General features: G+C 40.7%; 1 protein-coding gene and 1 non-coding gene across 5 annotated transcripts in view; one reads left to right on the top strand and one right to left on the bottom strand.

The window, feature by feature from the left end:
- Positions 1-24,575, bottom strand: part of piezo1 (piezo type mechanosensitive ion channel component 1 (Er blood group)) — a 70,043-nt gene extending 45,468 nt beyond the window's left edge. For 2 of the 4 annotated variants that reach the window (XM_029256341.1, XM_029256344.1), the window contains exons 1-3: positions 24,378-24,575; positions 23,234-23,966; positions 5,412-5,507 (exon numbers count right to left, since the gene is read on the bottom strand). In XM_029256341.1, coding sequence (XP_029112174.1) covers positions 5,412-5,507; positions 23,234-23,297 — 160 coding nt within the window. In that variant the 5' untranslated portion in view covers positions 23,298-23,966; positions 24,378-24,575. Of the gene's footprint in view, positions 1-5,411; positions 5,508-23,233; positions 23,967-24,237; positions 24,257-24,377 lie in introns of those variants that run through there. The other 2 variants (XM_029256342.1, XM_029256343.1) reach the window with 2 other exon arrangements.
- A 456-nt stretch (positions 24,576-25,031) lies between these two features.
- trnaf-gaa (transfer RNA phenylalanine (anticodon GAA)) lies at positions 25,032-25,104 on the top strand. The gene has a single exon. It is a non-coding gene; the product is annotated as a tRNA-Phe (tRNA).
- Positions 25,105-26,108: the final 1,004 nt, after the last annotated feature.

Below are 26,108 nucleotides of genomic sequence, written 5' to 3'. Positions count from 1 at the left end.
GAAACATTCTGATAAATAAAGGAAAGACGTATGTATACTTAAAACACACACACAGGCTGAAGCCGCTTGTCCAAAGCGGTGTCGCGGCAAGCTGGAGCCTAACCCAGCAGGAGGGGGAGGGAACACACACAGGACAGGACACCAGTCCGTTACAAGTCACCCCAAGCGGGACTCGAACCCCAGACCTGCCCGCTGCGCCACTGCTGTACCCCACGTATATTTAAACGTAAAGTACCAAACTGAAAAAATCTTTCTTGATGACAATTCACATCTGGGCTCATGGGGTGAGCAAGGTGAAATCTTTGCAGTTCATCACCCCATGTTCCATTACAAGCAGATCTATTCCACAAAAATCTCTTTCTTTAATTTATATGCTTATGTGAGTAGGTATTTAAGATGGTCTTCTCTTAGGAACTCAACAAGCTTTTGTCCATGGAGAGAAAAAGACCAGTATTACATAACTGCGTGGGTGACTCAGCCAGATGTTACTGAAGGCCTACATTGTACATCACACAGACACAGTATTACACAGTCTTACGGAATGGAATATAGTTTGTTTTCAATTGTGTTTGGCTAGACAAAAAATATGGAATAATAAACAGCACCAGCTAATCTCTGCAGTGTTTTCCAAAAGACAACCTTACATTTTCTATCATTTTAAAATACCCTGGAATTTCTTCACATTTAGAAAGCTGTTGTCTACTCCATATACAGTACAATCAGTACAATCCCCTAGTGTCCTAGATCCTGCAGTCTGCAACTGGCCTTGGCCATTCACTGGAGAAGATCAGCACAATATCTATTTTTCACACTCTACTGCTTTATTCACACCCTCTCATTAGATGGCACTGACAAGGCCAGGCGGAAAAGGCTACAACAGGTTTGGGTCCAATGAAAAGCACTTAGACTATGGCACAAAGGGGCTCCATATCATGCCAGTTTGATTGTCATAGCTAGGTATTTATGAGGGTAGGTGGGTGATAAAAGCAGCTGATAAAACATGCAAGGATGGAAGGGAATGCACATCAGCATCCAAATAAACACACAATTTCTCTTTCAGAGTGACAGTAGCCATAATCCTGCTTCAGATTCACACAAATCCCAGAAATCTTTGTTGTGCAAGTTTTGGCCCTAATCACTAAAATGTGACACAACGGCAAACTTTAGCCCCAGTTAAAAATTACAGCCCCACATGTTCAGATCTCAAAGAGAAATCTACTATCCTTAGAAATGGTAAACCTATTTCATCAGTAAAAATCCAGCTGTATGAATATGGTTTGAAGCCACTTTTCAACAACAGTAACTTAAAAATAAAAACATACATCAAAGCTGTAAGTCTTTGAATAAGTGAAAAGAACTTCAGCATATGTAGCAACATAGCATACACTGGTCTCTGTTGACCCAAAGGCCATTCCTATCTTAACCAAACGGTTACCATAAGACACTGTTAAGTGGTCAGCGCCGCTTTACACATGGAGCAGCCCTCAGAAACGAGGTCAAGAATTATTTCTGACGTCATGACAGTCTAGAAAAGAAAAAATAAAAAAACTATTTTTTCTGGCTCTTGGGTGAAACGGTGGCCTGTGATTAAACAGAACGGAGACTCACTGCAGCCTGTATCAAACAGAGTAAGTGACTCCATTCTCCAGGGGGCTGCAATCCCTAAGTCTTCCTCCCAACACAGTTGCAGCTTCCATGCTTGTCTCCTTCTATACCCCTTGCATCAACTTAATTACAAGCATCTGGCAGTTGGTCCTGCAGCCAAAAACTGTCCCTCATTTGGAGTAGAGAACAAATAAGATGATTTTCATTAAACTGTTGTTTGCTTTCAGCTTTAACCACAAATGCTTGGCAACACATTGGACTTTCCTACAGCAGACCATATCTGCCAGCCAATGGTCTAAATCCATCTAAATCCAGAATTGTTAGGCTCACATAGTTTTGGCTCTCACACTTACATTCCCTGTGATCTGTGACTCCCTGCTATACACATTCTTCCTCTGACCAATGACTGTTTGGTACACACAATCCCTGCGATACAGTCACTCCATAAACTGGGAATCACTGTAACTGATCACTTTTCATCTGTTATGGTGGGCACATTATTTTAATGAGTGAAATAAAAAACACTGATGAAACCTTGACTTTCAAAAATAATCACAAAGCCACTTGCTGATGTCAGGAAGTAAAACAAAAAAGTTTATATGGCCTAAAATTAACTAGCTTCCTGCAGGGTGTTTATTTTCCAGAAACAGGAAAAGCACAATAGTGGCCAATTCATTTTGAGCGTTATCGCAAACAGGAACCAATAGGCCAAGGAAGGACTCGGTGTGAAAGGGTTGATAACTTGGACAAACAGAAAAAGTAAGGCCATGTACAGCACATGGAGACCTCAGAGATCACCATTGTTCCACCAGAGTGAGGCCAAGCGCTTGCTTCCCCAGGGAGGGGCCAGGATATGGAAAAATCCCTCCCAGAACTGAAAACATACACAACATTTATGAGAATCTGATTCTGAGTGAACAGCTCTTGTATGGATTACAGCTGCACATGGGTGTCTTGTAAAGCTCTGGGTTTTACCAGCCAACTGGAAACAAAGCAGCCAATGTAAATAAACCTTAACCATAGACTTCCAAACCCAATATTCAAGTTCTTGCACATGTGCCAAGAAACTGTGTTCAATTCCATGTTGTTTTCATGTTGCTTTCACATAACGCTGCCATTTGCATGTCATGTCTGTGAAATGAGATCTGTTGTCATCCCAAAGCAGAACATATTTTTTATATATATATTTTTTTTTTAACAAGAAAGTGCCATGCAGAGATCAACCAAAGCACAACAATGAATTCTGAGGAGGCCAATAGCCTTCTAAGTCTCTGTACAAGCATTTAAATAGGGTGGTGCAGTTGAAAATATTCTCCACTTTACACACACACACACACACACACACACACACGCGCATTTTCAGAACCGCTTGTCCCATACGGGGTCGCGGGGAACCGGAGCCAACCCGGTAACACAGGGCGTAAGGCCGGAGGGGGAGGGGACACACCCAGGACGGGACGCCAGGCCATCGCAAGGCACCCCAAGTGGGACTCAAACCCCAGACCCACCGGAGAGCAGGACTGTGGTCCAACCCACTGCGCCACCGCACCCCCTTCCACTTTATACAGCAGGAGGAAAAAATATAGTAAATCAAAGAATTTAAAACAACTATTTCAAACTTTGAAATCACAATTTCCATGAAAAATGTTCAGGACACATAGCCAAAGTTGGGTTGCTGTGGCATCTTTGTTGCTAATCAACACTGTTTGCTAATTCAGAGGCTGATATCCTTCAATTAAAAATGTTCACCATACCCTACTATGCATGCACATACACAGCCCAGTTAACATATACAGGAAAACTAGCTTGACTATGACATAATGATAACAGTATGTAAGACGATGCCCCCAGGCTTGCAATGGTAATCTGTACCCTGATGATGAATGTGTTTGTTGGCAGAATGTACTTCAAAATAAGGTTGTGCTCCACATTACATCTACAAGCAAATACAAACTGCTTGGCAAAAGAAAATACCTGCATTTTACATTAAAAAGTTATATTTCAGGTAGTTCATTTTGGTGGTTAGTACGTTAGATAATACATCTTCATCAAAAACAATTGCTTTAAAATTCGGTATCCTTAAAAGGAAGAAATGCAAGCATAGTTTTGCTACAAAAGACAATTAATCATAACACTATTTTCATATACTTCAGTAAATCACTTACAAATGAAGCACCTGGCTGAAGGCACAAAAACAAGTAAAATTAAACACTTATTTGGACTCGATGGAGACAAATCATGGAACTGAAAAAACTGGCTTGTGACCCTCATCTACACTGTGGAACACACGAGAAAATGGATTTTCTCTCTGCAGTGGAAATTGCCTTAGTAACAAATTGTCTTTAATAACAAACATTAGTATTAATTTAAAAAATTCCACTGTTTCCATAATCTGCAAGACAAAGCGACAGCGAAACCCTGTCACTGGGCTCAGATCTCTGCAGGCCTTGGCACAGATCCCTCGTAAAAGTGTCCGCAGCACGCACTAACTTCAGCAAAGAAGAAGTGCAATATGTAATGAAACCTTGCAAAATATTATTCCACTCTGGTTCAGTTCAACTATCACAGCAGGTGCTATAGTGACTACTGCCCAGAGTATGCTGCAGGTCAAACCAAAATCCTTCCCATTTTTCTTTGTGTTAAAGGCCGTTTACAGAGCAGCCTTGGTGGGCACTAATGTTTTTTGAAGGTGAAACTGTAGAGATGCAGTCACACAGCAGGGTTCTGCTAGTCCCTTAAGACTGGGATAAAACCTCAATGTTTTACTGCTTAACCCATTTACACATCTGATATGTACATTGACATTTATTCATTTAGCTGACACTTTTCTCCAAAGTGACTTACAACTATTTACCAATTTGTACAGCTGGGTAATTTTACTTGAGCAATTTAGGATAAGTACCTTGGTCAAGGGTACTACAGTCAGAGGTGGGATTCAAACCTGTGACCTTTGGGTGCAAAGGCATTTGCTCTAACCACTACACTACCAGCTGCCACATATATACCTCCCATATATGCTGAAAGAAAGTTAAGCACCTCACTCAAGGTTAAAAGCAGAAACGCATCAGTGATATTCACAAATTAACTTACTGACCACTATTCAAGCATCTGCAGTACATATGTGAATAAATGTGGGAAATGTAGCAGTGATTTTCTTGAAAAATAAAATACTATTTAGCATGCACAGGATCACGTTTCACCCAAAGTGCAGCAGATCTCTTACCGAATAACTAAACACACCCTTAGGTGGATAAACATCGAAAGTAGAATAGTTTCCATTTTATCCAACTTCTACATTATAGCTGAATGAGGCCTGCTATCAGTTACATAAACAACTAAGATCTTTACACGGACTGGGACAATCACTGTTTTTTTCCCCACACCCATAATTCAAAATAATAATAATCATCAATGCATTCATCCATTTTCCAGGGCCACAGTGGTCCAGAGCCTATCTATGAAGCACAGAATATGAGCCAGAGTACACCCTGGACAAGACACCAGGACACACATACTCATTTACTCACATATACGCACAATGCAGGGAATTTCAATTCACCAATTCATATTAAATACCTGTTTTAGGATGGTGGGAAGAAACCAGAGCACCCAAAGGAAAACCATATGAATATGGGGAGAATGTGCAAATTCCACAAAGACGTGCTCAGATTCAAACCTACGTCAGAGCTCACATCATGAGCTATGACGCATCAGCACTAACTACTGTGCTACCATAACACCCAATAATATATAATAAATGTATGGTCCTCCCAGGTGCTAAAAATAAGTTAAAGATGTTTCCTTACCATGCAGTGTGTGCTTGCTGGGCCACAGGAACCATGGCAGTAGCAGAAGATACAGAAGGTAGACTAGGGACAAAGCATTGTGACGAAACAGGCAGGCTGTAGAGACAGAAACAACATCATGAGTCATTTTGAGAAATTATAGTTTGCTTTACAGTTCTTTTCTTGGCTTTACACAATTGTGCATAGAATCAGACCTTGTGACACAACTACACCAACTACAAATTAAGTCTCAACTCATCTCCTTGTTAATCAGTATCCCCACCTCCTCCTACACACACTGTACAGAGCCTTAAACTGGATCTACATTAGTCTTCCCCACAGACTTGTACCAGTCACTGAGAGGAATTGGAAAACTAAACCTCTGGCATTCCACAGCATATGAACACCCCAAACACCCTGCGCACAGTACAACCTTTGCTAGCACTGAAAGTAAACAATGTGCACCCCTTACATGACCCATAAGACCTCATAAAGGTCCATCCTAAGAAGGACCCGCTGGGATCAGGGAGATGAGCTCCTCCCTGGCACCTCTATTGTTGCTCTGGACTTGGTGGTGAGGCAAGTCCCCTACGTGAGATAATACTACAGCCAAATACACCCAAGGCAGAGAACGTCAAAGAAAACATGTCAGCACAAAGGAATGAAGGTGGTAGCACGTGAGTAACTGCCCTTACCTTCTCTCCTCTGTGTATGAGAAACCAGCAAGCAGAAAACAAGACATACTGGGTCAATTTAATACACACAAAGCCATCTTCACACCTCAAAGACAATCAAGACATCACACCTGCAAAATACAGCTTTATCCTGTCTGATAAGAACTAATGAACAAATTTTATTAATTCCCTGAATTTCATTGTTGCATCTGTGTATCTACCCAGCCTGTCATGACTGTCTTCTGAATGAAACACAGCAAACGAGAAGCAATGTAGAAACATCTTGGAATGCTGAGACTAATGTCTGTTTTGACTGAATTTGCATAGTTCCTTAGCAAAAGCACATGGTGCTGAAATATATCAAATGAAAATTGACAGAAATTTAGAGTTTATTTTAAGAAATTAGGACATGGTGATTTCTCACTGACACCATGATTTACTACATAAAGGGATTAAAACACAACCACACCTTCCACAAACTGAATGACACCATTCTCCTGACAGACTTATGAGCTTTGTACCCAAAAATAAACTGGCAGGAATTTGTTTTCCCAAACTGAGAACTCATCCATTTATCAATATTTCACACAGCAAAGAAAACAACTGATGTTGTTTAATTCAAAGGCTGCTGTAAATCTCTCTCGTGCTTCAAGGGGACCTGTCTACACCTCCTCATTCCCAGTCAATCCCACTTCCCATGTGAGCAAACAGAGGAATGATCTGGCTCTCTGGCAGTGGATAATGGCAGAGTATTGAACAAAAATCTTGTGGGAAACGAAAACATGATAAAGTGTCAGGATCAGACCTATGCGTCCTCCTCCAGGCTTATCCAGAGACATCTTGTTTGGTGGCTGACCGACCCTCCTCTCCTCTTCTCTCACGCATTACTCGTCTATCCGTTTTAGCACAGTCAGCTGCCCCTCAACCGTGAACGAGCTGGACTTGAAATTATGCATTTTTTAATTAAAGTTCTTCTACAAGTTGCAAAAAACAGCCACAGTGAACACCTTCTGTACTTTTCAGTATATCATACTGGGCCTGAAGACCAGCAGAGCAGTAAAACAATGTCAAATGACAAATAAATAAATAAAGAAATAAATAAATAAAGGCCACATTTCTGTCAAATCTTCTGGCATCCAGACAGAGCTATGACTTCACTTTTACCAGGGGCTTAGCCTAAAGTGAAATGCCAGAACAGCCGCAGAAGTTATCACTTCTATACAGACGACAACTGGGTCAGTGGCTCACACATGATGGACTGCACACTCAGACCAATCGCCCACTGTTGTGTCATGACATTAACTCATCTGTACTCATCTCCCTGCTACTTTAGACTGGAGTGACAAATGAAATAATGGTAATTTCACTTTGGAAAAACCAAGTTTACCAGAACGGAGCCCCATGATGCGAGGCCTCTGTGTGTGACTTGTGTGTGAATGAGAAGCCTGAATAGCAGCTTGTTTTTGCCATTAGTCTCAAGTACTGGTAAATGTACCTGTATCCCAACCAGTGAGGCTCTTTATGGTTTAATTTATTCTCCGTAGACATTATCTCTGGTTAGAAGTTCTCTGAGTAAAGCAAAATAATATGTTTTTTCAGCGATCTACGTACAAAGGGGTGTACTGGGAAACATTACCGCCACAACAGCTTCATACTTTTAAAGCTTGCTGCTGTTTCAGAAGCAATCCACATTCTGCTGGGTCTACAGAGAAAGTGGCACTCTTACCAGATTCACTGCCAAAGCCTTTCAAAGCTCTGCCTAGTGCTCAAGGTGTCTACATTTACATTTATTCTTTTCTGTAAAACAACTTCGGATGAACACTTTGTAGTAATGTCAGGTCACATCTTATTCACTCAAGGTGACTCAAACACACTACTTACAAAATGAGTCATTCATCCATATGCCAGTGAAACACAGTTTCTCTCTGTCACTGACACACACGATGGGCGATTTAGGCATCATCACTCCACCTGAACAGTAAGTCTTTGGACTGTGGGAAGAAACTTGTACAGACACGGCAGAAACATGCAAATTCCACAATCTGAGCGGGTATCAAACCCACATCCTCTTGCACCACTCTGGCACTGCGAGGCAGCAGGGCTATTCACTGTGCCACCATAAGAACAAACGATTTAACTCCTGAAACCTGACACAAGGACTGCAGTGTGAAATCACCCACAAAACACTCACTATAATCATTTGAAGCTTAACAATACACTACGCCATCAACTGAGGCTTAGATTTTAAATGGACAACCTTTGAAATATTTTTCACCAAATTAAACAGCATTTAATTACATTTATAGACACATCTAACTTTCAAAACTGTTTACTCCATTGTTTCAAGAATCCACATTTGTTTTATCACGTTTTTCTTTCCCCACTGATTATGAGCTGTATTTAAAACTGGGAAAACAAGAGTGCAGCTCCTGTACACTAGCATGGTTTCTTACCAACTTTAAATACTAATAAATGTATCAACTCAAACACTACCACAACTCTGCACAGTTTCTGATCCAGGCCATGGTGATATCCCACCCGCACTACTGCAACTCTCCCACATATTTCCCCTTCTTGTCTCTCTCCATCAGTTATGGCTGTAGGTTATGGCCTACAAAATTATCAGCAGATCTGCTACCAGGTACCTACAAGGCCTGATTGCTTGCTAAGAGGACTACTATGCTCCTCCACCTCTAGCCACTTGGAGGTTCCATGCACAAGAGGTCCAAAGTCATAAGCACAAAGGTTTTTGGTTATGGCTTCAGTGTGCTGGAATGGCCTCCTTCTTGCACTTAGAACTGGGAAATCAAGCTACCATACAGCAACAATGCTACTATTACTCATAAACTGGCTTAGAACTGTTACTTAATCTAGAATGCCCAGGAGGGGTGGGCAGCCACTGACACTTGAACCACCAGAGGCTTTTTTTTCTTTTTCCCACTCCCTTGACTTTCGGCTGGGAGTTTTTTGTTCCTTTCCTCTGTGGCCAGTTAGGCGTACTTATAACTTTGACAAATGCATTTATAATGTATTACGCTAGTCTTCAAACTGTCTGACAGTCATCAACTGTCTTCTTTGTTCCTTTGCCTGATGTATTTGCTTCTTTGCCTCATGGCTTTGTTCAAGTGCTCTGTGTAACTGTGAGAGACGAGCGCTCTATAAAAATAAATTAAATTGAACTGCTGAATCTCTCTTGCTCCTCCCCGATCTATGTGCTCAATAAACAACTACATTATCTGTTTAAAAAAACCTTCTATACATACCTACTTGTGTAATGTATACTGGTTTAAACAGTGGTATGAAACAAATACTGTAATGAAGAACCACGTTTCTGTATCTAAATCTCTGTCTGCTAGTGTAATGCATTGTTCCATTGTTTTCTGAGGTCTACGTTGCTTTGGAGAAAATCATCAGCTAAATAAATAAATGTATCTCAGAAAATATTTTACTGTCTCTGGAACAGTTTCCATTACATAGAACTGGCTTGCCCTGGATCAATATACTGTCTCTGCTAATCACACACAATTTCATCCACTCTTCCATCTACTGTATCCAAAACCTACATGCTCGGGGCAGGAATCTGCAGTAAGCCAAGTCCTTGGTACAAAGCTGCCTTTTGCTAGCAGTAATGAAAACACAGCATGGCACATTGATGGCATCTTCACGTAGTGCTTCATATTGGTTTGCTAGCTGTCAATTTTGAAAGTGTGAGCTGTCTGCTAAGAAGCCAATCTATGCCTTCATCTATGGCTTCTGAGCATGAAGAGTGACCATACATACACCAATGGCAGTGCTAGGGTATGGTAGTTAAGATAATATATGATTCTTCTCCATGGCACCTACATAGCACACAGAAGTGTTTCATGCTTAACTCACCTCGTCTGAAGCCTTAATTAAATCTTTCCTTTTTCTGAATGCAGCTACATGTACAGGAGAGAAATGACAAGTAAACACAGAAAACCTGACACCTGAGTTCTAACCACATCCAGGAGACAGAACCTCAGTTTGATGCAGGCTGGTGTACCAAGACCTGGCATTCCATTAAGGACACCATTAAAAATAGATCTTGCTGGTGCTTTTGGACTGACAGTCAGGTAGCCTGGAAAAGGATGTTTTAGACTTTTCCACAGCGACAGGTAATTCACGGTGTATTAAAAGCACATTTCACAGCAGACAGGTTAAGACAGTATAAGGAGAGAGAAGTAAGCCATCTCTTGCACACACACACACACACACACACACACGCTACCAGAAATGCCATGCCATGCATGCTAAGCTGCTGACAAAGCAAGTTCCTACCATGAGTACCAAATCACAATGCATATTCAGTCAACAGACAAGCAAAAACCCATCAAACAACTTTTTGTAGCACACCTGAACTCCAAAACAAGCTCTTGATTCTTCAGGTATTCACTGGCAGAAGCCCAGTCAGACAGGAAAACAAGGGAGGGATAAACAGAGAGAAATGAGAGGCAGAGGGAAGGAAAACAAGAATGCTGGGGGTCCAGAAACCTATGAAAGAAGAGGAGCAGGGTACTGACAAGTGGAGCACTGGCTGCGGGTGATTAGAAACATTAAACCATAAGCTCTCCTGGATTGACATTGGCTATAAATAAGGTGCAGACGTGTACCAGTGCCACAAAAGCTGGAATTTTCCTAGTGCTACAGTCAACAGCAGCAATATTGACTAGAGAGCAAATTTCTACAATCCAGCCATATAAATGGATGAGTCACTTTGAATGAAACATTTTGCTAAGCAACTGAATAATAATAACAAAATATAGTACTGATACAAGAGGCACAGCAGCTCAGTTAGCCTGCCATCCAGTTTGACTGAAAATATGTCATTTTGAGCAATAAGCATGAGTTTCCATGCAGAATCTGTGGAGAACTCTGGGAGCTAAATTGTGACAAGAGGTCAAAACAGAATGGCTTCAGGACGTAGGTTTTGAGGTAAGGCTGAAACAACTGTGGATGACTGCAGCTTTGTCTCTGGCTCTTTGTACTGGCAGCAGTGTGTCACACTAGTGCTCTTGCCCAGGTTCCGAACTGAATCGGTCTTTCGCAACATGCCATGGACTCTCATTGTATTCCTACAGCCAACAGTGTCTGGAAAACTCCTCTATCTTCCTATCCATCTCCCTCATGTTGCTGGATCCACATCAACTGTCAACATTACTGATCCACTACAGCATGTAAATGGAAAAACCAGCAGTACTTTGAGCCTTCAAAACAATCAAGCTCTGTATTAAAACTGCACATCTGAAAGTCAAATGCCATATATTCATTCTATATCCCTTATGATTAGGAAATACCAATTCAAGTACAGATTTCAGTTATATCAGTACAACAGAAAATAATCACAATCAATCATGGAAACAAATTTTGGATGTAAACACATGAGGGCACCAGATGATCGTGATTTGGTTATCATAATCAAATTTATTAAATATTAGAGTAAAGGAATAAATGTGGATTTAAATTTTATGAAGTAGTTTGTTTTTCCTTTTTTGTTTCTTTAAAACTTAGATGAGTCCCCTATCCGATGGAATCAGCAAAGTCAGGGGTCTTAGACACATTAACAGTTTGATGATTCCTTCATGGATGGCCATAACCTGTGTTCCCTGCACACTAGCACAATTTGAGTTACAAATCCTTCTCCAACTGGAATTTGTATGTCCCTTTAATGCCCTGCACAGGATTCCAGTGTGAAGAAATATGACTCATTTTAAAACTTTTAGAGTTGTTGCCACATGTTCCTCCCTGAACTTTATAGTGTATGCCCTATTACTTCTGAGAGCTTGCATTTCAATTTTGCTCTGGCAGGAAGACAAAAAGGCTGGTTCTGCCACAATGTGAGTCACTATGACCCATGTAAACAACTGAGGCTATCTGTTAAGGACCAGATTCCCAGAGATGGGGCCAGATTGTATGAGGGGTTCCAACAGCTGCTTCTGATGGCAACAGCATAGAGGCTGGGGGTTCAGGGCCACAAGAGGACCTGTGTCAAGTTCCCAAACCCTGGAGATCATTGCTGGCCAGCATCACAATGAGGAGGAGTTCGAAGACACTGTGCCGCTTCTTATATTTGTGGAGATGAAAAGTAAAGCAGCAAATGTCAGAAACATGTCTGCTACTTTTGTGAAAATGAGGGAGAAGTCTGACAGAATTAACTCCCTATTTTTGTTTCTCCAGGTCCTTCAGGGACCACAGCTTTCCCAATCTTATCAATTTGTTCAAATACTGACCTCCCCACCCCAACGCCAAACAGAAACAAATATATCGGCCACAAACCCGTGGAGCACATTTCAAGACAGGCAAGTACTTCAAAATCTGAACAAGATATGCTTGCAAAACTCTGTCATTAATTAAACTGCAGGGCTCATTGTCATTGAATGTTAGATTCATAAATCATGTAGCTCAGAAATACTAATTCTGAAAGAGAGTAAACAATGAACTCATGAATTCTACAAGTTGATGTTAGTAACTTTTAAGAGCAATAACAATGAATCAGGTAATATGACCTAATGGATAAATTCCTGCTCTTTATTGTTTTTAAAAATAAAAAAAAAAGTCAACATGCCAAATACCATTAAATGAGTGCATTAAAAAAGATCATTCCTTTGTAAAAACAAGAAGCATATTGAACTGCAGTTTGCTAACTAGACAGAAACACAGTGTGGTCATGTGAACAGAATGCTATAATTAACAGCATGATGGGAAAATTAAATGACCTCTTAAAAATATTATTTACGCTACTGAGAACAACAAAAGTCTTCTTAGCACTAAGCAGCAATGTGGCTAAATCAATGCTAATAAGAGGAATTTCAATAATAAATTATTTCAACTGAAGCCCTTCCCCTTGGCATTTTTAAATTACCATTACATGTCTAAGGTTTGTAGTATCCTTTTTAAACAAATGAGTGCCTATTTGATTATCATCCTGCTTTTCTTGAGGGAACAGCAAGTGACATCTTCTGTACAGCCTAGAGGAAACCAGTACTCTGGACTATGGAGCTAGTAAGTGACAGAGAAAGGGTTTGGAAGATTATCCCAATATTATGGAGCTATACATCACTCCCCGCATCTGTTTCAACAGAAAACAGCCCCTAGGGCATCTCAAAGCAGCAGATTCCTGTACCCACAGCCATGCCCATGTTTTACAAAGGAGCTAGAAGAGAAGTGCACTAGGCAAGTAAACTAATCTATCAAGATCATTTTTAGCCCTCCCCCCTCAAACACAGCAAGGAGCACAACAGAACATGTGTTACGGGATGATAACAGGGAAGTGGGTGCTGAGAGTCGCTGAGAGAGAATGCAAAGCCGACAGCACCACCGTCTCGCTCTTTCCCATTCACCCCACCTGCAGATCCCACAAGACCCCAGGTTCAGCTGTGCCAGACTGTGGATGTCACCATTCCACTGTAGTCAGCACTACTTTCCTCACAAAACGGCCCAAACATAGTACACTAAATGTGGGTCATAATTAAAACTGACTGTGCTAAGTCAGAGAATTCACTTGATTCACAAATTTTAAGACAAACTCCTCTTGAAGCTGAGTTAATTCAGAGATGAGCGGACACTGCCAGCACTGCTGTGCCCTGTACTGGGAATAGGCAGACGTCAAACCCATAAAATGAGCCTATTAGAATGACCAAAGACACACATTTTCAAACCACAGCACTGGGCAAAAACAAAAGTTAAACAGAAGATGTTTCTCCCGCTTAAGAGGACTTAAGAATGTAATGTGTGTCTCATTTTCAATGAGAGCTCATAGATCCATCTTAACTTTCAACAGGAGATACAGACTGGATCACTACAAGAAACATCTTGCAGCTCCCTGGAATTACAGAACTGAAAGCAAACACAGACTAGTCGGGACAAGTGAGTAAAGAATGCTCACTAACTCTGGAAGACTCACAAAAGCAACACAAAATGATTTTTTTAGATTTGTACAAAAACAAAAGTGTTTTTTTTTTCTTCAAAAGAAGTGTTTCATACAGAAGGTTGTAGGTTCAGAAACAAAAGTCTACTGTTGTTTCAATAAACTTCTGACATCCTTTGCCTTGGTGTGTTTGGTTAGACTAACAGCGATATAGGCACTGGAAAATCCAGGCCAACCAAGTAACTGATACAACATCAGCAGCCTAGTCACAGGGCAGCCGGTCTAAATGCAGTTCAGTGTGACCACAACAGGTGGGCACCCCCCACCACACACAGACGCGCGCGCGCGCATGCGCGCGCACACACACACACACACACACACACACACACACACACACACACACCACTTGCAGTCCAAAGCCCTCTACTGCAGCCAGCACTAGTGAAGCTGGAACACAAGTATTATACATTTCCTGGAATCTCACATTCCTACACAGTTTTTCTGCTGTCTGCCTTCACGTGAATTAAATCACAATTCTGCAGTCTTTTACAGGGACAAAGGAAATAAATGTTTCAATGTTACCTTTGCATTCACCAATGGAAAGGGACGTTCAATTATCCCAAAGGCCAGAAAGGACATTAGTTCAATGAAATTATTAAGAGTATCTATGGTACATTTTATCACTTGGTTTATCAGATTAGAAATTACAGAAATTGCTTTGTTATTCCTCAGCAGCAGCATCCTCTGCCCAGAGTCTTCAAAACAAACTCATCTCTTACACTCTGCATGACTTGTAATTCAGAGGTTGATTTATAAAGCTATATGGAAGGCGCACAGAGACTATAGGTTATACTGACCTTTCCATCCATCTATGGATAGCAAAGCATGCTTCTGAATACCAGTCAAAAGTTTGAGTACACCCAGACAATACTTCCAAGATAGGATTCAGAGGGCTAAAGCAAAGGAAGCCACAGCTGTCCCAAATCTCGGGAAATTGCTGCAGAAGAGCTGTGAAGACATGTTAGTTAATATCAAGCTCAAACTTGTTTGCCAAATGGCTCATGAAGACAAAAAAAAAAAAAAAAAAAAAACTTGTTTCCAGCAAGTAGACTCAAATTTTTGACTGTCACTGGACACCATGTGTAATATCGCTTAACTGGTGATAATTTGTTAAATACAGAGTAAAAATTTCTACCCAGGTGACTGTCCTTCTAAGCATCCACAGTTATCTACATTCTCATAACCCTGAATGACAACCATGGTGTGAGGTTGCCTCAGTGACATCATCCCTGGACCTGATGTCAACCACAACCATGATACCTCAAAGATCTCCGCTGACAGAAAGTCAGGCAAGTTGGTTAAATATACATACTTCTACGTATTGTTTAAAACTCTCACTGACATCAGTGATGAGAAGAGTTGGTTTTTGTGTCTCTCACTGTGCGTGCAATTCTCTCCTCTCCTTCCGGCTTTAACCCCGGAAATGGCACAGAGCATTGCCTGCAGCAGCTTCCCAAAGTGGAAGTCATCATGTCAAAGCTCGGAATCTCAAAAGTTTAGGTCAAAGTTGAGTCTTTGCTTATAGCATTGGGTCCAAGACTGGCATATTCTTGCTCATAGCATTTGCGTTCCACTCTGTTGTCCTGTGTGTTTTGAGCACAATGGAGCTGAGCCTGTGTTCTCTTTGTCAGCTGCCCATAGCTGTGAGAACCACAAGACTTCTACAGGAACATTTCTGTGCTGCATGTGTGCAGCCATCTGGCTGAACTGTGGATGCAGACAACTGCTTTCCTCCACCACACACCGCTGACTGTGCAAAGCCAGTCTGGGTTCCGATCTCTCAGATATTAGCTGCAGTTGTCCGTCCTGGGTGTGTCCCCTCCCCCTCCGGCCTTACGCCCTGTGTTGCCGGGTTAGGCTCCGGTTCCCCCCGACCCCATATGGGACAAGCGGTTCAGAATGTGTGTGTGTGTGTGTGTGTGTGTTTACTCTGTGACTGTAAATGAAGCTTGCGATTTGGTCTCTAAATTTGTGTTTACGTCTTAGTGTGGTTCTGAACCTTTGACAAATTATCTCCCTGCGTTATCACACTATGTAATTTTACATTAGTAAATTAAGCAAAAGCAAGTGGCTGTATTGGCCATGAACATCTGGTGGAATGTGTAACTGAAGAAATGAAATGCTCTCCTCTTTCATTGTAGGGGGGTACTGGTGAACAGAGGGGAGAAGTCTACCCCAGGGAATGGATCATCACACCTCATCTTACACCTGCCCCAGCCAACACTAACAGCTCCCTGGCTGGTGCTGCTATACCATCCATCACCAGATTTCAAAACTTCAGTGTGAGCTAACTCATTCCACAGAGATCCAAAAGCTATAAAAGTTCCTTCTGGTGAAAAAAAAAAAGGTCAAAAGTAAAGACTGGGAAAAAAGCCAACAATTTTCCTTATGATAGATAATTTTCTCAGTACTTTAATCTCTTTTTAACTATATGTATGTAGAGGGGGAAATCATGCTTCGCTGTAAAGAATGAGCTAAAATGGCATTTAAAAACATTATATATTAAAGCACTAAACCAGAGAGAGAAGCAAATGTGTCATTTTTGTCACTATGACACAATTGTCCTATAAAAACCTACCAAATTTGCTAATTTTTTCAATTACTATACATATGAATACAAAAATAGTACCTAAAAGCTATGATTCCGTATGAAATGAATCATCACAAAGCTGTTCCCTAATCATAACACAAAAATGCTCTTCTGTTTCTCTAGCTGGCAAAAGCTGCCTGCACTGGATTTTTCTCAACTTCATTTAAAAATATATTTCCTTCCCAAATTCCAGTATTTTCGCTGTGCTCCTCTCAATCTATATTTAATTTCACAACCGAAGCAACTGTACTGGCTTACGAGGGCCAGCAGCAAGTGCTTTAGCTGAAGTGAGGTTTACAGACACCAGCCCTGGCAGTTAAGCCTTTAATGAAAGGCCACAGAAAAACCCCAACTTTTTTTTTTTATTTTAATGGCACCATAGTCTTGAAGCACTGGACAGGAAGGAGTCATACTCCTCTGACATCCTGCTCTGGAGAACAGAATTCTCGTCAGCCGAAAGACAGGGGACAAAACTGACACAAACCCAGATACATGCACAAATATGCATGTTGATTTCCATGTGCACATACATACGTGCATGTACACAATTAAAACACATGTACAAATACCAGATTTCAACAGGGAGGAAACCATTCACTCTCATGCAAGAAAGCATCTGCCTGCATCCACATTTCAATCAGAAGAGACCTCTACACATTTAGCAGAGAAATATTCCAGCACAAGTTCTACAGTTCTCACCACTCTGGGCAGCAGACAAACAGGACACAGACTCAGCTACCTGTGGCCAAAGCATACAGGATGACTTGTAAAAACACTGATGCCAAGGAAAACATAGAAGGGTCTGTCAGCTACAACTCTGAAACTGTGACTTGCTGCTTTACTTTATTCTCATTAGTATCCACTTAAGTAAGCAAGGTACTTGATTCAAATATAACTCAGCAGTATTGCAGATCCCAACTCCAACCAAACTACATTCCTTCATGTTATCAAACATAAGACATGATTGAAGCCTGAATAGTGATATAGCTGCATAATGCAGTTCCCAGAACCTCAGACGAAAGGCAGAACTCACAATCACAGATTAATGACACTTGTCATAAATTTGTCTGACATCCAAAAGTGCCATATGAACAATGAATCCTGGAAAGTTCACCATAGAAATAAAATAATAAATAAACGAATGCCACTCAGTTCCAGATTCCACATTTTCAGGCTTTCCTCACAAAAGGTTTACCATATGGCAGAATAACACCTGAGAATGCTGACACTCTGCAGGACATCCAGGAGACATTACTGCAGCAGTGGGAGTTCAAACTTGCATAGTCCTGACTGCAGCTTCCAATATACTAATTTAGTGGAAAGAATTCTCTCCACAGCTATCAAAACAGCACATAAAACGTCCTCTCCTGGGTACTTTTGGTCAACACAAAGCTCAAGGTGTCCTTTAAGGTTTCAATAAGTCTCCTGACAGTAGACCTGCAAGTAGTCAGCTGAATGCCTGAGAACCCTGGGCCATATCCCACCTTTCAGGACCCACTCAGAGGAGCACAACTATGGTGGAAAATCCCTCCAGACATCTCCATGCTGGGTTTACAGAACACACTACAGCATCTGAGATGCCCAAACCAGCCAACTCACATAACCAATGTCAGGTGTGACACTGTATGGTGAAATGAGTGAAGTCGTATGTTACAGTCAGCAAAGCAGTAATTTCATGGCTAAACATGGCAGTGAACCAAGGAAGATGACTGATGATTCATCTCCGTACCTTGAAGCAAAGTGCAACACTAAAGTATTTTTCAAGAGGATTACATAGAGACAGTCAAAACTTGAGGATCAAGGTGGACTGTAACCAAAACACCACCTTAGATTTTTATGAAGTGATGTCAGAACACTTTCAGGTAAAACATCTCAGTATACATTTAACACCCATGTCTTGCTACTTTTAAGTTCTACCGGATGTGCAATGCCATTGCAGGTTCTCAATCCTTGCATATGTATAGCGTATACAGACAGTTCACCATTTCATTACTGTGCTATGGAACAAACAGGAAAATACAAAAAGCAGATGTAGCATTCAACTAGTGACAGCTTGTTTTGCTTTACTGTATACATACTGCAGCTGAAGGGCTCAGCCTGGCCATAATACTTCTGTGTTTACTCTTATTTATCTAACTTACTCTGTAGTTAGTAGGACAATTACAGAAGTTCTACTTTTTATCCTCCTTAATCCTGTTCCACATAAAATAAGAACTCACCTCCTTTATTTAGCCTGTTAAATCTGAAATGTCAAAGAAAGAAAAGAGTATGAGATAATACACTGCCGTTTCCCTTGGCTAACTTAGAAACAGACGGATATGATGTTTAATTTCAGACCACAGTGAGTTTGAACTGCCTTGTAATTCTCCTTTAATTACCATCATTCACAATAATCCTTGTGGGTGTCCTAGACATTAGGACATGCTGGAAGTCAATGTTGAGAGGAAACACACCCATCATTGTTTATTTATTCAGACAATGTGTTCTAGGACCTGAAATTCTTCATTACACCGTTACGTCTCCTCCTTACCTTGACAACTGAGAGTTCCATTACATAAATGTGTAACAATTCTTTGTCCTTTGTCACTGAGACAAACCCCTGTCTATTGTTAACATAACACTACCAGTGCTGTGCTTACCCGATAGGCCAACATCCTGTTTTTGTGGAGAAATAGAATCAGCTCTACAGGGAAGAAGGGTCACACCCATCATGCCACAGCAATACAGCAAACGGTAGTTGCCGTACTTTACAACCAACACAAGAACCCCACAAATCCTAACTGTATTTAATGACCCCAGTTGTGACCCTCACCCCCATTCTTGCTCATAAAGCATCCTGACCTGGATAAGGAGACCTAACCCTTATCTGCTCTACCCCACAGTCTACTACCAATTAGCTCTAGGGTCCCACCCACACAGGGTTACAGGGTCTTTGACAAGTTATACATATCCATATACTCATATCCAATTCAACAACATACATTGTAGGGTTTCCTGTGGGCTACTGTAAAAAGTTTCATCCTTTGTTCCAGAATCAACAGAATATTATGAAGGCAATGTTTTTTTAAAAGTATAACAAAATCATTTAGGCTAATTATGGAGGGGCTTAACGTATAAAGCACACAATGCATGTTTTGCATATGTCACTTGTCCTATTGAGGCTTTTGAACATGAGCTCAGAGAAGCCAGATGGGACTTGAAGCATTAGCCATATAAAGAATTTCTTTTAGTCAAACCTAACCTTGCAACATTTCCTGTTTCCCTCATACCAATGTGTGTAACTCATAGATTATCCTTTTAAGAATCAAAGAAATTTCAACTTAACAGTAACTTGAGCAATACCAAATAATCAGATTCCTATATACTCATCAGTAGCCTATTTTGTTAGTGTTGTACAACATCTGAGGACTTCCAATAAATCAACTATGGGCAGAATTAAACAAAACTCATTTTATGATGGGCTGGAAGAATATTTGTTATAACCCCACACTGTTTACATTTGGCCTTTCCCAGATGGCATGGCATGAACTGCTATGTGACGTTGACAAGGATTGGAGCATAATTTATCTTAATAGGTGTTATTAAACAGTGGTGGAATATAAGGCCTATAACAGAGTACTGCTGTTTATCAACACACTCCAGCACAGGGGTCCACTGAGTGATTTATCATCTTCAGGCTGAATGCCTTCAGCAGGTTTTAAATGAGGGTAAAGAAATCTTTCGCATTCTCTTCTATGACCTTAAATGACACCCCCTAGAGGTAAATGCCTCCTCAAGCCCATCTACAATGACACTGAAGCAAGTACAGTAAACATTAAATACACAGTAAACATTAAAAAAAACACACACAAAGAATTTCACTGCTTCAGCAACTCATATAAAGAACTATATTTCACCTATTTTGACACAGGTTCATTATCACTCTCAATGGTGCAACAGAAGGGACCATCCTGACATTTGAAACAGCAGCCACAAAGATGCAATTCAGTACCAGTTACCTGCTTTGCCTATATGAAAATAAACACACACTAGACAAAGAAAATTTGATGTAAGAATCATAAAAAGCCTTAATAAAGAAAAATGCATGTCAGTATCAATCACCAATGGAGAAAATTTACTTATTTTGAGCAAAATTGTTCTAGAAAAACCTGTTTATCTGATTCTATTAACTGAGCTTTGTTTAAAATAAAGTATTTTAAATAAAAAAAAAAAAATCCAGAACAACACTGAATATAGCTTCATAATATTTTGTTATATAGTTTGCATAAATGTACAACTCACACAAAAAACAGGAATTAATGTTGGAAAAGCCATTTAGTACTATACCCAGAAAAGAAAGAAAAAATAAAGAGCACCAGCCAGAAACAAAGTATCTAATTTAAAGTCACACCACATTAGTCACACTGACTTTAAGGGTAGCAACCAAATATCCTCAAAACACAGCACTTGTCAAATGTGTGATAAAGAGCTGCAACATTCAGACTGTGCTACTAGTTAAGTGAAGAGCAGTCTGAATCAAGTGTACTATGTGAGAGACAGTTACCCTGAAGCAAAAATGAGTGAGTCCTGACTCAAAAAGTAACCACCTTAGAGATACATATTTTCCAGGTTCTGACTTTGAGCACAGACTATACCCAAGATGAGCACCTTGTCTAACAGCAGGCAATACTCTTATCGATTGCGTCACAATCTTTGTCAAATTCCTCTTATGGGTGTCTCCAACACCTCATCAACAGAGGAGTAACTGCAAGAGCTCGTATTGCCAAAAAAATCTGTGGACAGGATGACAGAACTCATTATTCAAATAAAAAAGAGAGACCCCCCCCCCCAACATGCCAGCCAAGTTTTTTCCTTTAAATCAGGTATTCAGTGGTTGCTGCTCCATTCATAGTTAAAGTGAGAGAAGGTTGCAATAGCAAGGAAATGTATCCATTTGAGATTTAATTCTTCCATAGGTCCCCTGGGATGCACTTATGTAAACTAAGGCATTATATCACAAACTTGTGAAGGGTGATATTAAATGGCATTAAACTGAGACTGAATCACACAGGGGGGTGCGGTGGCGCAGTGGGTTGGACTGCAGTCCTACTCTCCAGTGGGTCTGGGGTTCGAATCCCGCTTGGGGTGCCTTGCGGCGGACTGGCGTCCCGTCCTGGGTGTGTCCCCTCCCCCTCCGGCCTTACGCCCTGTGTTGCCGGGTTAGGCTCCGGTTCCCCGTAAGGGACAAGCGGTTCTGAAAATGTGTGTGTGTGTGTGTGTGTGTGTGTGTGTGAATCACACAGATACCTTACTATGAAATGGTCTTTGTCAAAAACACTTTCAAAGGTGTTAATGGTTTTGGTGCTGTTAGGATTGTTTGGAGAAGACCCTGAAGAAAAGAGCACGTGCAAAGTTTTTACTAGGCACACACTTAAATGGCATCCCTGAGTTTACACAACAATAAAAATGGTGCGGAAGACCAGTAAAAGCGCTCTAGTGAAAAGAATAATTTGTGAAGAGCAAGAATGTAGGCAACAAAAGCCCGTGCTAAAATTACAATGTAAGTCTGTCTGACCACTTTTTGGTGAGCAAGTGAAGTCAGTGGTAACTAAAGGAGCATTCAACTTCCTGCGTGTCACGAGGCCCATGCGACAAGAGAAACCGCATGCTGTCAGACAACTTCCTATGTTTTAACAGTAGTTACAGGGAATCAGATATACGAAGTAGGCTTTCAGAAAGGACAAGCAAAGGTTTGTTTCAGAGAGACAGAAATGTCACAGGTTAAAAAAATTAAAAACCTGGAGCAGAGTGGAGACGGAAATGACTAAACAGGATAGAGTACAGAGAGCCTGTGTACACGTGGGCTGCAGAACGCATGAAGTAGACAATATGACCTCATGTGCACTCAAGTGAATAGGATATAAAAAAGAAAACACTGAGTGACTGACAACACTTAAAATAAAGGCTGGAGAAGGCAGCAAGGCTGGTAGGGGATTTTTGTGTGAAACACAACAGAAACAACATACAACAATGCTAATCGGTGGTTCAGATTGGTCATAACCTGGGCAACAGGGGCTGCTTATGTTCACTAAGGAAAACAGGATATATTCTGTATATCCTTAACCATCCATTCATTCCACCCAGTAATATGTCAAAAGGCTAATTATTTTTGTCTCGAGAGTATGACTAAACAAGGTAGTAACCAGAATATTTAACACTGAAACTGAAATAAAACTTGCTCCAGACATCATAAATTATACTAATTTAATAGTAATAATACTCTAAAGACACTTTGTACATGTCATACTCTGCATTAACAGTATGACATGAATGCTATTGCTCCCACAAAATGTATATATGTTCTTATATAAAAAGCTACATATATATATATATATATATCTTATTTAAAAGCAATATATTGTACAGTCAAATCAACTTTGTCTTTTAAAAATAAAAAAAAGTTACCAGAAAAAATATTTATAAGTATAAAGTTGTGATTACAGTAGTACAGACATGTAAGGCTTGCATAGTTCTAATATTTTATATTTAACAGTTATCTTAAATCTAACTGAACAACAAAGCAAAAACAATTATGACATTTCAGAATTACTTGTTATTTACACCATGGTAATGTGGAGAAGATCGAGTGTGTTACCTGCTAAAAGAGAGATGGGCAGAAAAAAGCAGTAGAAGAGCCCACAGACCACTTGGAGGTCCATGAGAGTCCCTGAAAAACTCACTTTTCCAGAGTCAAACTAAACCCGTCCAGCTGGGGACCAATGTTCATGTTCCAAAGGGGGATAAATGTTGGATTGAGAGAAATCACTCCATTCCTTAAGGAGGAATCATCTCAATCTACTGTGAAGTTACTCTTCATGTGTCAGGCGCTCAGAATGTTTGCAAATCTCTCATTTTGTAAAATCCCAGCGAGACCTGCAGCTCTTCAAAGGTCTGTGTGGGTCATACTCTCCTTGAGAAAAGCCTGAGAAACCTGAAAATGTTCACCAAAACCTCTGGAGAAGTCCCAGTATTAGCGACCCCCCTTCCTCTCCAACGTGGGACATTCCCTGTGCAGCAGGGTGTTCATGGAAAAAGTGATTCACTTGAGCTGCTCCTTCGCTCCAGAAAACTGAGTTTTCCACGTTTCACCTCAAGGCTTCCCTTCACAAGTTAAAAAAGAGGGCAGTTCAACAGGGCTGGAGGCTGACAAACATCAGTGTGGAGTGTGTCTGTCCTTCTGAAAACTCTACCTACAACGGATCCTTTTGTGATCATGTTGATCCACACCCACGACGCGTGGAGAGCCCACCTTCAGCGCGTGTCCAAATCCAACCACGTTTCTACACTGGGGGTTCCAGTCCCCTCCGCCTTTCCTTTTCGGGATCGAGCTAATGTTAAAAAAAAAAAACAAGAGTCGTATTGACATTTACATTCACTTCAGCCCTCCCTTTACGCTTTATTTCTAATTCAAGATTTTGCAGGACAACAAAATTATCATATATTTATAAACATACATACACGATTTTAAATTTACCAGCTTTAGTTTAAGTGAACACAAAGTTTGTCACGCAACAACCCTATACATACATGATACAAAACTCCTCTGTCCTAGGGAATTACACTTCATTAAATACAAAAAATACATCACTATTTACTTACTAATAATCACACTAACACACTTGTCACTTCACTTGTTGCTATTATTAGTAACACATACACAACTAGCCTCGCTATTTTCCAGTATTTGCAGGAAGACGACTACTACTAGAGTCTAAGTTAGACGTGCTTCTCAAACTTACTCGCCACAGAAAGACTACTTTTTTTTTTATTTCCTCGCTAAACCGTATGAAGTTTCGAGTCCTTCCCAGCCGGTCGTGACGCTGTTTTCAGAATTTATAAATAATATTACCAGCGCTCCAGTCAAGTCAAGATAACACACTTTCCACCGAAACGCAAAAAACCTAAGACGTCTCGGCACGTCATCAGCGCGTGCCACCCGTCTGACACATGTTGCACACCCTGTCTCCGTCGTGCACATGCACGCGCCGAGCCCGGTCCTTCACGAGGTACAACTGTTCAGCGTTCTGGCGTGACATGGTTGAACGGTCAGTCCTCGCCTGCCCCCTATTGGTGAACACTTTCTCACGGATCATTTTTCTGAACTACACAGTTACATTATTTAGTTAAAATATGTCGTACAAAAATAACGTGACGATTAATTTTTTAACTTGAATTATGTTCTTGAAATTCCCCAATATTTGTTATGTTTTGTTTTTTTTTTCCAGGAAGGATACCTAATGGCTTAAAAAGAGATGCCGTCAGAGAAAGGTGTTAAAATGTTAGAAAAAGAACAATTTTGCTTTTTCGTAACGTCCCAAAACCACGATCTCCACAAGAAAAGTGAAGAATCTCCTTGAAAAGTTTCATGACATGTAGCTTTTTCTAAAACAACTGCCGAAATAGCTCAGTTGGGAGAGCGTTAGACTGAAGATCTAAAGGTCCCTGGTTCGATCCCGGGTTTCGGCATGTATCAAGAGACTCTCACTGTCTCGTACTACCTTTTGATTCAGTGGGTAGTATGGGGGTTAAAGCTACTCCTTTGGACCTAAAAGTCACAGGTTCTTCAGATCTCACTCTGGCTGTAATACCCTTGAGTCAGGTACTTACCCTAAATTGCTCCAATAAAATTCCTCAGCTGTATAAATGGGTAAATAATTGTATGTCGCTCTGGAGGAAAGCGTCAGTTAAATGAATAAATGGAAAAAAAAAACCATAATGATAAGAAAACAAGCAGTTGTACATGATATAATATTAATCATTCAATTATTTATGCGTCAATGAATAATTCTTGCTGTAAATTAAAAAGCTCGTCCGCTGTGTACTGTCATTAACGGTCCAATACTGTCTACGTTACGGTGACAATAGTGTGATAAACATTACTGTAATCATTAGAAATTTTTTGATATTTGACAGTTTTCAGTTAACTAAATGGTTTTTTTTTCAGCTAAATCAGTATTTCATTCTTGGTAGCTGCGTGGCATTACATGTAGCGAGTTATAGTCACAAAAAAAAACCTCGTCAGAAGGGGAAAGACCGAATCCCGGGTGGCTTTACTGAGGTAAAACGGCCAAGCATGCTAATGGCACTGTTTGAAAGCGATGTAATCCTTATTTTCGTGGAAAATTAAGACCGGTTTTGTGGTCACTTGCGGCGCCTGTCCTGTAGGTTATTTGTCGGTTCTTCAGAGTAAAACACTGTGAAACACTTCTGGACTCGGCCAACGCGGTCAACCAACGGAGCGGGACTAGTGCGCGAGGCCTGTCGTTCCCTCGAGACGGGCGGCGCGCCAAAAATCGATGCCCGGTAAGATGTTCAGCAAAACAACAGGATCATGCAGAATCGAATGGATTCATCAAAACCACAGTATCTTTGAAATAGACAGAATCAAATGTAAACCAATTCATAGTTGTGTATTCGCGTGGCAAGTTCAGAAATTCCGTAGCTCACGTAGGTAGAATTGATTAATAATA

Source organism: Scleropages formosus, chromosome 11 (genome assembly GCF_900964775.1).
Source record: "Scleropages formosus chromosome 11, fSclFor1.1, whole genome shotgun sequence".
Classification (NCBI taxonomy): Eukaryota; Metazoa; Chordata; class Actinopteri; order Osteoglossiformes; family Osteoglossidae; genus Scleropages; species Scleropages formosus.
The sequence above is the reverse complement of the archived record's forward strand: the minus strand, read 5'-3'. Positions and strand labels throughout refer to the sequence as shown.